This window comes from Natrix helvetica (genome assembly GCF_964273705.1).
Source record: "Natrix helvetica genome assembly, chromosome: 5".
Lineage (NCBI taxonomy): Eukaryota > Metazoa > Chordata > Lepidosauria > Squamata > Natricidae > Natrix > Natrix helvetica.
This window is the reverse complement of record NC_138551.1, coordinates 91500178-91513190: the sequence shown is the minus strand read 5'-3', so window position 1 is coordinate 91513190 and position 13013 is coordinate 91500178. Positions and strand designations below refer to the sequence as shown.

Sequence of the window (13013 nt, the reverse complement as noted above, 5' to 3'; positions counted from 1 at the left end):
AGGATTACTTCCGATCTCCGCTCCTTCCGTGTACAACTGAAGACCCACCTCTTCCAACTATCTGGCCTGGCTCAACCGTAATTTTCTCGTATCCCTCCTGACTGTCTGTTTTTAACATTTTGAATTTGGATTGTACATGGGGTTTTATAATTAGGGTATTTTAATGGTTTTTAATTGTCTATGTATTGTATCTGTTAACCTCCTCCGAACATGTGTGTCTATGTACTTATGTATGTCATGGATTTATGTAAATGTTATATGTTTTTTACTCCATTGTACGCCGCCCCGAGTCCTATTCGGAAAGGGAGCGGCTAATAAATTTAAATTATTATTATTATTATTATTATTATTATTATTATTATTATTATTATTATTATTATTATTATTATTATTATTATTATTATGTGTGCACCAGAAACCAGACGATGGTGCATGCACACCAATCAGCTGGTCTTTGAATTTGTGGGGCTCCGGTGTGTACACACGTGCATGCAAGCATACACGTCATCTGCACTCGATGCCAAAAAGGTTCACCCTCACTGTGCTAGAACATACTTAGGAAATCTCCAGGAAATCTTGGAGCTGAGAATAGGGCGTTAATTTCCTAGGGAGAAAAAAATATATATCCATACTGTTGCCAAGAAAATGGTATGAACGTGTTCTTAAATCATCCAAAGATAAGCTCCACTGTTCAAATGGATGTTACGAAGTCTCCTGTCTAGTTACCGTTGTCTTCCTAGCTGATTTAACAGATTAACAGAGTTAGAAGGGACCTTGGAGGTCTTCTAGTCCAACCTCCTGCTCAAGCAGGAGACCTGGCCTACATCATTTTAGGGCAAGTGGCTGTCCAGTCTCTTCTTGAAAGCTTCCGTGTTGGATGGTCATCAAAAGCTAAGCTGGACTGGACCTGGATAATATTTGAATGGGGGCCTGCCAGCAGATATTCCAGAGACATCAGCTAAAACGGGCAGTCTAAAGAAGTCTAGAAATAGGTAGCGGCAAGCCATTTCCATACTACATGTAGCCTCCTTTTTAAATTTACGTTTTAGCATCCTTTAAAAATATAAATAAACAGGACAGAACAGGAGAGGTATAGCAAACTGTGGGCAGCTCAGTGAAAGCAGTTGATGGCAAAGACCAAGGAACTGGTAGATAGCAATAGCACTTAGACTTATATATCACTTTACAGTGCTTTACACCTCTCTAAGCGGTTTAGAGAGTCAGCCTTTTGCTCCCAATAATCTGGCTCCTCATTTTACTGACCTCAGAAGGATGGAAGGATGAGTCAACCTTGAGGCAGTGTAACGCGAACTGCTCCCAGCCGGCAGTCAGCAGAAATAGCCTGCCGCACTGCATTCTAACTACTGCACCATCATGGCTGCAGTTTTTTTTTAACTCTCCAGATAAGGTGAGGATGGGAGATGACCCACATGTTCTCTGGATCAGCCGTCACCAGCTGGTGGTCCATGGACCACTTGGTGGTCTGTGAGAAAATTTTGGTGGTTTGCAGAAAAAGTATTTGCATTTTTTACATTGCAGAAAATCAGGGATCCTCAAATTACGGATATGTGCAATGAACACTTGTGCTGCTGCAGAGAGCCTCCCCCTTCGGGGTCTTTTTGGGCAGGTCGGAGGGGGGAAGAAATTCCAACTTGGGGTCTGCTTCAGCCTCCTGGTGCAGAGCTTTGGGCAAAGGCTTTGGGCAAAGGCTGGAGGGAAGTTGCTGCTAGTGGGAAAGAGACGGAGGGCCTTGTTCCAGTGGGACTGCATCATGGCCTGTAAATGGCTGACCATCTCAGCCCACTGAGCCTCCAGGCACCGGTCCCTGGCCTTGCACTACCGCAGGTCTTTCCTCTGCTTGGAAAGTCTATGCTCGTAGTCCTCAGTGAGGTGCTTCTGCTGAGCCTCCTTCTAGATCAGATCCAATCTGAACTGAACTGTTTTGTCAACTCTTTCTCCTAGTGGCTGCTTAGCTCCAACAACTGCTTCCTGTTGGGGCCTTAAGGACTCTGAGCGGTAAGGCGAGGAGTAGCTAGCAGGGGAGGGGCAAGTAGAGGCTGGCGAGGTGCCCTTCGATGTAAGTGACACCGAGTTGGCCACACCCACCCAATCACATGACCACCTAGCCACACCCACCCACGTCATTAAGCAGATCGTATTAGTGGTCCATGGGATTTAAAATTATGAACTTAGTGGTCCCCGAGGTCCGAAAGGTTGGTGATCCCTGCTCTGGATGACTGCTCTCTCACGAGGGGATCACAGGGCAGCCATCTTCCACAGATTTGAATACGACATCAGCATTAGCCTTGTCACTCACAACCATAGTGGAAGCTTTTAAATCTTTCTAATCATTTTGGATGCCAGTATATATAAACAGGATGTTTTTTTTTCTTCCTTTGATTCTGTAATGTTTAAAAGAAAATACTGCAGGATCCAATCTGATTCGGTCACCAGGTCCAGAGGTTTTGTCTTCTGAGTTTTTGGACTCGTGCTGGAGCCCATCCTCAGGTAACTTCTCTCTCATCATTCTGCGGTATCCAAAAGCTCGGGAGACAAAAATTCTGGTCCCGGTGACCATCCCAGATTGGATCCTGCAACATTACGCTGGGACACATATATTTGCCTTCATGTATGAAAATATTTTTTTAAAAAATTGTCCTCATTCTTTCCTCCCCCTGGATAATTATTTTCCAAGAGCATTGATTTCCCCTTTGTGCATGATTTTGGATTTTTGGCTCTCCCCTTTTGGAAATTTCGGTTTCTATGCCTCTTGCCACCCACTGCGGCAAGGTCAGCGTGAACACCCAGACACCCCATAAACAAGTTAAAAACAGGTCATTATGACCCAGTATTGTCAAGCAACTGTCAAGACCCGGCCAATCGAGTAAATTCATATCCTGGCTCTGACAAAAAGTTGATGTTTCTAATTTTCCACAAAGCCTTAAGATATGGTTGTGTTGAAGGCATCTTAAGAACGTTTAAATTTGTTACCAGGACTCCCAGAATAATTATTGTCATGGATCCAAGATGGTATAGAGCCATGATGGCCAATCTTTTTTCCTCTCGGGGGCTGAAAGCGTGTGTCTGTATACTCCTGGGGTAGGTTCCTGCCAGTTCTAACCTCTTCTATAGAAGAGGTTCCCCAAATCTTTAGAACCGGTTCCAGCTTCCTCCCTCCGCCCATCCGCACATCATCAAGATGAAGAGCGAGAGGAGGAATTCTGGGAATTGAAGTCCACAAGTCTTAAAGTTGTCAAGTTTGAACACCCCTGGGGTTTTTTTTTTCTAAAGGGTTAGGGCTGCAAGGGTCTTGGAACTTGACAGCTTTAAGACTTGCGTGCTTCAAATGCCAGAGTTTCTGAGCCAACATTTTGGTTGCTAAGCAAGAGCATTGTTAAGTGAGTTTCACCACATTTTACAAGTTGGCCACGCCCACCCAGTCACATGGCTGCCAAGCCACTCCCACCCAGTCACATAGCCAGCAAGCCACTCCCACAAAGCAGGCCACACCTACAGAAGAGGTTCTAAAAAATTTTGAAACCCACCACCGGCCGACACCCACCATGCAATGCCCCACCGCAGGTCTCGCTCCCCGTGCATGTGTGCAACCCCGTTTGGTGCTAGCAGGCCTCGCTGAAGCCTCCTGGAACAAAAAACGGGGTCCAGGGGTATGTGCTTGCACACACACCCATTTTGGTGCTAGCAGGCCTCCCTGAAGCCTCCTGGGACCAAAAATGGGTGGGCGGGGGCTTGCTAGCACCAAAACGGGTGGGGCACGCCACCCACCCCACCCCATTTTTGGTCCCAGGAGGCTTCAGGGAGGCCTGCTAGCATCAAAACGGGGGGGTGGGGGCACACCACACACCAACCACCACACACACACCATTTTGGCATTATCAGGCTTCCCTGAAGCCTCCTGGAACCAAATAAGGTGCATGGGGGGGGGGCAGGTGGCATCTTTCCACCCCCGCACGTGCTCATGTGTCTCCCAGCAGAGACCTGAAAATCAGCTGGCTGGCGGGAGGCACGCAGGCATGTGCATTGGAGCTGACCTAGGCGACAGCTCGCCTGCCCGCAGAGATGGCTCCGTATGCCACCTGTTGCATGCATGCCATAGGTTCACCATCATGGGTATAGAGAGTGTTAAACCAGTCTGTGCCAAACAATAACTCCTGTGAAGTCATGGCCTCAGTCAGGTACATACCAAAGGTACTTTGTGGGCTCCTTGGTGCTCTCTGAGCTAGGTAGCTCTTGCAGATGTTTCATTACCAAACTAGGTAACTTCATCACTTAGCACTGATGGTGTCACTTAGTCTGGTCATGAAATGTCTGCACGAAAACCACCAAGCTCAGGGGACCCAAGGACCCCACAGTTCAGTCCTGAGCTATGAATATTCTTTTCTATCGGGACAAAGGTACCGAAGGAAAAGTGCTCTATAATGCAGTATCGGTGTCTGTTAGAGTTTGCAGCAATCCAACCAGCACACAAGTAAATAATTCAGCAGGATTCATGTATAAAAGAAACTTCTGTATATACAGTGATATAAAACATGATGCATGTATACAATACCCATGAGTAGAAGCCAGAGCCAGGACTCAGAATCCAGAAGCACAGAAGCTATATAATACAGAGGCTACATATATATACACATACATACGTACATACGTACATAAATATCAGTCCAGCTAAGCCACGCCCAGGCTCCAAGCCATCTGAGTCATCAAAGAGTCCCCGTTGGCTGACCTGTTGTCACCATGTCTATTCCAATTCATAAACTCTCATACACTGACAGTGTCTACTCTGTGCCTAACCTGGTTTTGCAGGTATTCTAACAAAGCATCCATTGCTAATGTAAGCAAGTCCATCCACCATACTCCTGGTGGCCCTCTTCTTCTTTTCCCTTCTATGTTTCTCAAGTTTACATATATAATCAGGGTCTCTTTGACTGAAACTTAATTTTAACAGATTAACAGAGTTGGAAGAGACCTTGCAGGTCTTCTAGTCCAACCTCCTGCTCAAGCAGGAGACCCTACACCATTTCAGGCAAGTGGATGTCCATCTCTTCTTGAAAACCTCCAGTGATGAAGCTCCCACAACTTCTGAAGGGAAGCTGTTCCATTGGTTGATTGTTCTCATTTTACTATATGTATCTAAAACAGTAATGCATAGTCTTGCTTATCTGGAAGGATATAGCATCAAGAACAATCTTCCCCTGTGCTTGAAGAGAAAAGTTCTCAATAAGCGTGTGCTACGGGTTCTAACATATACTGGTGAAATATGGACACTAGCCTCACAATTGGCAAAAGTTACAAGTGGCGCAAAGAGCCATGGAAAGATAAACATTCATCATCGCAAAGCAAGACAGAAAGACCACATGGATTAGAGAACAAACAAAAATATATGATGCCATCAAGAGAGTGAAAGAACGGAATTAGAAACAGGCTGATGACGTAGCAAGAAGAACTGATGGCAGGTGGAACCAAGGCAGTCGTAGAATGGGTCCCACTTGATCAAAAGCGTCCACGAAAGAGGCCTAAAACAAGATGGATGGATGACATCAAGTATGGCGGGCCCAATCGGCAAAAGAAAGCTTGGAACCATATGGGTTGGAAACATCCACTTCATCCTGCAGTACATAGACAAGGGCTAGAATGATGAGAACAACTGCTCACGTGCCTGCAGAGAGGTCTCGGTGTGCCACTTGTGGCACGCATGCCATAGGTTTGCCATCACGGTCTCCTCCAAGGTCCCTTTCAGCTTGATTGATAAGAACAACAGAACAACAAAGTTGGAAGGCACCTTGGAGGTCTTCTAGCCTGACCCTCTGCTCAAGCAGGAAACTCTATTCCAGACAAGTGACTGTCCAGTCTCTTCTTGAAAACCTTTACAGTTTTAGCATCCCAGCAGGTGGGGGAGAGGGAAACCACCCAGCTTCTCGTGCGGCCCAGTTCTGAAGGGACCACAGCCTGGTAGTGGGTCCCGGGGTTGGGGACCCCAGGTGCACGGCAGTGATGAAATTCATTTTTTTTACTACTGGTCCTGTGGGCGTGGCTTGGTGGACGTGGCGGGGGAAGGATACTGCAAAATTCCCATTCCCTCACCACTCTGGGGCCAGCCAGTGGTGGCATTTGCCGGTTCTCCGAACTACTCAAAATTTTCCGCTACCGGTTCTCCAGAACCTGTCAGAACCTGCTGGATTTCACCCCTGGTGTGCAGTCTCCTGGTTGAGCAGGGGGTTGGCCTAGAGCCGTGATGGCGAACCCATGGCACACGGCATGCAGAGCCCTATCTATGGGTACGTGTGCCGTCGCTAGCTGCTCTTCTAGTTTCTGGTGTGCACATGCACGCCGACCAGCTGGTCTTCTCTGCTGCCAGAGCATCGGAAAACAGCCTGAAAGTGGCCCCAAAACAAGACATTTTCAGGCCATTTTTCAGGCTATTCTTGGCCCGAAAAACTGCTAAGAAATGGCTGAAAACCAGCCTGAAAATGGCCCCCAAAATGTCCCAAAACAGTCAAAAAATAAGCATATGCGCACCAGCCAGCAATTCTTTGGGTTTCCGGTGCTCAGGCACCTGAAAAGACCAGCAGTCTGGCATGTGTGTGCCAGAAACCCGAAGACCAGCTGGTTGGCAGCGCATGTCTACCAGCCAGCTAGTCTTCGGGTTTCCAGCACTCCAGCACCTGCGCATGCACGCACATTCTTGTTTGGGCACTCGGTGCAGAAAAGGTCCGCCATCATTGGCTCCCTTCCAACTCTAGTTGTTCCGTTCCCCTGTCCCCAAGGTGGTTTTTTTTTTCCAAGGCAACTGGACTTTCTGGTTTTTCTTCGAAGACCTTTCGCTTCTCAAACAAAGAAGCTTCTTCCACTCTTCAATTCCCACGGAGGGTTCCCTTCCAAGTCCCAAACTGGCCCGACCCTGCTTAGCTTCATAAGAGTACAGTTTCGGTCAGAGGAGCCCGATTCTGCCGAAAGCACTCAGCGGCCGGGGCGGGAGTGGGGGGGGGGGGAGGCGGACGCGCTTGCAACGCCCAGCAGGTCGGTCGAAAGTTAACGCAAGCTGAGCCAAGGCGTGGAGCTGCAGCCGCCTTCCCCTCGCCTCGCCCGGCTGCTCTTCCAGCGCTGGGAGGGGGCCAGAGGACGAGGAGGCGGGCAGGCGAGCCGCCCCGGTCTCCGCTCCGCCGCGCAATCCGGGGGGGAAGGCGGCCGCAGGGAAGCCAGGCGGGGAAAGGCAGATCCTGCAGCCCAAGTGCAGCGGCAGCGGCAGCGGCGGCTCCCGCCCGAGCCCCAGTGCAGCAAAGATGGCTGCGTGCGCCAGGCAACGCCGGAGCTGCTGACCCCAGGCCCGGCCGGGAGGAGCGCCCACCTCCCGCCCAGAGAGGGAGAGAGAAGGGAGAGATGCAGGCGGCCGCGCTCGGCCCACCGCGGAGCTCTGCCGGCCTTTGAAACAAAACCGGCGGCGACGGCAACTCCCGGGATAGGCGAAGGCTCCCCTCAGCGAAGGGGGCTCCTCTCGGAAGGCGAATGGAAGCAACCGCCGGGTTTTTCCCGCGGAGCCGCCCCGCGCGGCCCGGCAGCTAGGCGGCCCCTGGAGCAACAGTTGCCAAGCTCGCGGCGTAACTTTGTGCCGAGTCGGAGGAGGAAATCCGCCCCGAGAAAGAAGGAAGGAAGGAAGGAAGGAAGGAAGGAAGGAGGGAGGGCCTCTTGCCTTCCCCTCGCTGCCTTCCCTTCCTTGCCTGCCTGGCTCTGCCAGGGCGCGGGTGGGCGAGGGCCGCGTGTGGGAGCCCCGCGCGGCGCCCATTGTCTGAGGGCGAAAAGTTGCGGAGCTCCCTTGGCGGGTAGGAGGGGCCTCCTCCTCCTTCCATCGGAGGAAGGCAGGCAGGAAAGGAAAGAAGGAAGGAAGGAAAGAAAGAAGGACAGAGGGAGGGAGGGAGGAAAGAAAGGATAGAAATAGGGAGGGAGGGAAGGAGGAAAGAAAGGAGGGAGAAAAAAGGAAAGGAAGGGAAAGCAAGAAAGGACAGAAGGAGGAAAGGAGGGGGAGGGAGGAAAGAAAGAAAACAAGGAGGGAGGTGGGAAAAAAGGAAAGGAAGAAGGGAAGAGGGCGAGGGAGGGAAGGAAGGAAGGAAAGAAGACAGAAGGAGGGAGGGAGGAAAAAAGGAAAGAAGGGAGGAAAGAAAAAGAACAGAAGGAGGGAGTGAGGAAAGAAAGAGAACAGAAGGAGGGAGGGAAGAAGCATATAAGGAAGGAAGGAAAGAAAGGGAGAGAGGAAGGAAGGAAAGAAGCGGGGCCGCCGTCTCCAGAACAACAGCTGCAGCCGCCCGCCAACATCTCCTCCTCCTCCTCGCCGCCGTCGCCGCCATCGCGGGCCGGGGAGTCGCGGAGCTTCGGGCCGGGGAGTACGCAGGGCCCCGGCGGCGGCTGCTGCCATGGAGCCCAAGCACAAAGAGCTGTTGGCCCAGTGTCAGCAGAGCCTGGCGCAGGCCATGACCGAGGTGGAGCAGGTGATCGAGCTGCTGGAGGCGGCGGCCGTGCTCAGCCCCCGCGACTTGCACCAGCTGCGGGAGGCCGGCCTGAGGACGGCCGCTGGGGGAGAAGGCGAGGAAGGAGACCGTGGCGGATCTAGCGAGCCGATCCCGGCCAGCGTGGGCAAGGCCGAGCTGCTTCTCCAGCTGCTGCTGGCCAAGGAGCGGGATCACTTCCAGGACTTGCGGGTGGCGCTGGAGAAGACCCAGCCTCACCTGCTCTCCATCCTCTACCTGAACACCCAGGAGGTGCAGCCCGGAGAGTCGGCAGGTGAGTCGGAGGTGAACCCCGCCGGGTTTAGGCTTACCTGGGAGGAAGAACAGGGGAGAGAGGGAGATCGGCCAGATTGAGGAAGAAGCAGCGTTTGTCCAAACTGGGGCACTCCCATGCAGGGAGTCTTCCATTTAACAACCACAGTGGACCACCCCAGTATTTCTATCCCCCAATTGAGACTCTTAAGTGAGTTTTGCCCCCTTTCTTGCCACTGTTGTTAAGTGAATTGCGGCAGGGGTTAAGTGAGTCACACGGTTGCGAAAGCTTCTCCTTTGATTTTGCTCGTGGGAAGGTCGCAAAAAGGGGATGGTGTGATCTTGGGACGCCGCCACCACAACTGTCATAAATGGGAGTCGGCATCTGACTTTTGATCCAGCCCCCGTGGGGGGATGCTGCAACGGTCGTAAGTGTAAAACATGGTCATCAGTCGCCTTTTCCAGTGTAGTTGTAACTTTGGGTGGTCACTGCATGGACTGTTGTAAGTGTACCTGTAATCCAGATTGAACACCTTGCTGGGAAATGTTTGAACAGTGAGAACAATCAACCAATGGAATGGAAGTTGCCTTCGGAAGTTGTGGGAGCTTCATCACTTGAGATGTTCAAGAAGAAATTGGAATGTCAGAAATGGTGTAGGAACTCCTGCTTGAGGGGGGGGGGTTGGACTAGTTGACCTATAAAGTCCCTCCCAACTCTGTTAATCTGTTTATCTGAAGGCTGGCAGAAGTCCCATGCTTAGATAGTCCCCCCCCCCCCCAAGAGAAATGGTCCCTGAAGGTGTGCAAATGGTGAACCAATCCAGAAACAGTGGGGGGGGGGGAAAGCACATGGCCTTGGCAGAAAATCCAATTTGAAAACATGTTTTAAGCTTGTCTATGTGCTTAACAAAAAAAAGGTACTTCCGTTCCAATGGTAGCGTCCATAAACTGAAGGGTTGTTGGATGCACCAGAGGTTGAGAGGTTGAGCTTCTTTTGGAAACTCTAAGAAGGGGTACCGTTTGTATTTGTGGCAGCTCCGGACAGGTGGAGAACTCCCTGCGGTTGTGGCTCTGCAAGTTTTTTTTAAAAATGCCTTTGGAGGCCATCAAGTTGCCTTGGTTGATAGTTGGACAAACTTGAAGGTTTCCGCTGATACAGATTAACAGAGTTGGAAGGGACCTTGTAGGTCATCTAGTCCAACACCCACCCACCCCCTCTGCCCAAGCAGGAGATCCTACACCATTTCTGACAGATGGCAGTCCAGTCTCTTCTTGAAAGTCTCCAGGGATGAAGCTCTCACCACTTTTGGACTTTGCCTCTTTGGGATTGGGCAAAAAGTGTTTTGGTTTTTAAAAAAAACCAAGATGATGGTTGAACTTCCTAATGCGTAGAAATTTTCTTAGGGAGGAATTTTGGAGCTTGCAAATGGCTTCATCAAAAGTGAAGCGTTTCTCCTGCTTGAAGAGGGTGATTCATCCAAGCTCACATCTCTGCCAGAAGCTTTCCTTCTGGCCTCAAGCCTTGCTTTCATTGTGACTCCCCCCTCCCAATTTTCAGAGCAGTAATAATAATGATGTGCACGGCTTTAAAAAATAACTTCCATTATCTCAGTGACCATTACAAAAGTGCCTTGAGGTAGCTTGTGTTGTTGCTATTTGCAAAGTCATGTCCGACCCATCGCGGCCCCATGGACTACTTTCCTCCAGGCCTACCATCCTCTGAAGTCCATTTAAGCTCACGCCAACTGCTTCGTTGACTCCATCCAGCCACCTCATTCTCTGTCGTCCCCTTCTTCCTTTGCCTTCAATCGTTCCCAGCATTAGCCTCTTCTCCAGTGAGTCCTTCCTTCTCATTAGGTGGCCAAAGGATTTGAGTTTCCTCTTCAGGATCTGGCCTTCTAGAGAGCAGTCAGGGTTGATCTCCTCTAGGACTGACCGGTTTGATCGCCTTGCAGTCCAAGGTACTCGCAGGAGTCTTCTCCAGCACCATAATTCAAAGGCCTCCATTCTTTGGCGCTCAGCCTTCCTTATGGTCCCAAATTTCACAGCCATACATTGCAACTGGGAAAACCATAGCCTTGACTATATGCACTTTTGTTGACAGGGTGATATCTCTGCTTTTTAGTATGCTATCTAGATTTGAAATTGAAATTGCCATAAACTACCTCTGGTAAATCTAGAGGTAGTTTGTATGAAGTCATAATCCTGACTTTCAAGGAGCTATCTCCTTGCCTAGGAACATCCAGTGAATCAATGGGGGAAGTATGATTGAGTGGCTAGATTTATCAACAAGACTCACTTCCCCGAGTAGATTTTAGAAATACATTTTGCAAAGAAATACATTTTGGGGAAGCAGATAATTTCACTGGACACTTCCTGAAATTGGATTACTTAAGTGACCAAAGTTACCACAATACTGGAAAAAAGTGATTTAGGATGATTTTTCACACTTATGACCATTATAGCATCCCCCTTAGTCACATGATTTACATTTGGATGCTTGACAACCGATTCACATTTATGACGGTTGCAATGTCCCGGGGTCGCGTGATCCCCTTTTGACAAGCAAAGTCAATGGGGAATCCAGATTCATTTAACAACCATGTTACTAACTTATCAACTGCAGTGATTCGCTTAACAAAACGTGGCAAGAAAAGTCGTAAAACGGGTCAAAGCTCACATAGCAGATGTCTCACTTAGCAACATACATTTCGGGTTCAATTGTAGTCGTTAAATTGAGGGCTGTCTGTATTTGACACAGAGAGAAACATCGTTTTTCCCTTTGCAGATGCTTTAGAAATGCCCTGAAGTCTAAAATATTCCTGCAACATCATATTTGCTAAATTTGTTACTCCGTGGATTTCTCACCTCTTCTAAATGTTGATTCATCCCTGGGCCCGAATTAAAAATGGTGGTTATTGTCTTGAAAAATGGCACATTTTTACCACCTCTAAACGCTTGGCTCGTATTGCCAATTGTGGAAGTTCATGTGATGATAAGGGTTCACGCATCCCACTGTCACTCTTTGCAGCATAGTTGCTGAAAAGAACCCTCAATTTCAACTCAACCTGTCTTTGTAGAGAGTCCAATTTTTGTAACAAGAAGGTGGAAGTCTCCCAAGTTTTGTTTTGTTTGATTACCAAAATGTTTCTCAATTTTCCGACTTGAAGTTGTGTGAACGTCAACTCCCACACTGTCTGAAACATTCTGGAAGTTGAAATCTGCACATTTTGAAGTGGCCAAGTCCAATAAACCTTGGACTCTCCCTTCTAGTTCCTGGTAGTCTCTTATCTAAAGGTTTAGAATACATAATAAGAGAATTGGAAGGGGCCTTGGAAGTCTTCTAGTCCAACTCTCTACTCAAGTAGGAGACCCTATGTGCCATTCTGGACATGTCTGTCCAAATCTCTTCTTAAAAACATCCAGTGACGGAGCATCCACAACTTCTGCAGGCAAGCTGTTCCACTGGCTAATTGTCCTCACTGTTAGGAAATTTCTCCTTCGTTCTAGGTCAGATCTTTCTTTCATAAGTTTCCACCTGTTACTTCTTGTTCTACCAAAGGTGCTTTGGAGAATAGGGTGACCCCTTCTTCTTTGTGGCAGCCCCTCAAATGCCAGAAGACTGTTGTCATGTCACCCCTAGTTCTTCTTTTCTCTAGACTGACCATACCCAATTCCTACAACTGTTCTTCAGATGTTTTAATATAACATATGCTAAAAATTGTTGTTCACCATGTTTATTTGTTTGTTTATTAAATTTATGTGCAGCCCATCTCATTATCCTAAACATACATAAGGCATTTTCTACCTAGCTTTTTAACCTCAGCCTGGGTCTATTAAATACCATCCCTTTCTGATACCCGGTTTGGAGATATGCTTGGAATATGCCTATACTTGCTCTTAACATTCCTCTAAAAACTCCTTGCAGGTTTGGGTTCCTTATGTTTTGTCTGCAGTTTCATTTCTTTTATTTTCTTTTTAAAAGAGGAGTTGCTTTTATGTGATAATTACATTTTTTGCCTAGTAACAGCAAGGAGGTAGTAATAAATCATAACTGTGGAAGTTTCTTCTCCAGAGAGAGAAATGTGGAATAGAAAGTGTTTCCATCAATAGCTACTAGTGTGTCTTTTTCAAAGACAGGCATTTACAATACAATACAATACAATAGTAGAGTTGGAAGGGACCTTGGAGGTCTTCTAGTCCAACCCCCTGCCTAGGCAGGAAACCCTATACCGTTTCAGA

General features: G+C 48.5%; 2 protein-coding genes across 3 annotated transcripts in view; both read left to right on the top strand.

The window, feature by feature from the left end:
* The window catches only part of POLR3A (RNA polymerase III subunit A), a 169562-nt gene that overhangs the window by 82049 nt on the left and 74500 nt on the right, over positions 1-13013 (top strand). The window lies entirely within an intron of this gene.
* DLG5 (discs large MAGUK scaffold protein 5) overlaps positions 8118-13013 on the top strand; it is a 154126-nt gene continuing 149230 nt past the window's right edge. For both annotated transcript variants that reach the window (XM_081956495.1, XM_081956494.1), the window contains exon 1: positions 8118-8793. In XM_081956495.1, coding sequence (XP_081812621.1) covers positions 8427-8793 — 367 coding nt within the window. In that variant the 5' untranslated portion in view covers positions 8118-8426. The remainder of the gene's footprint in view (positions 8794-13013) is intronic.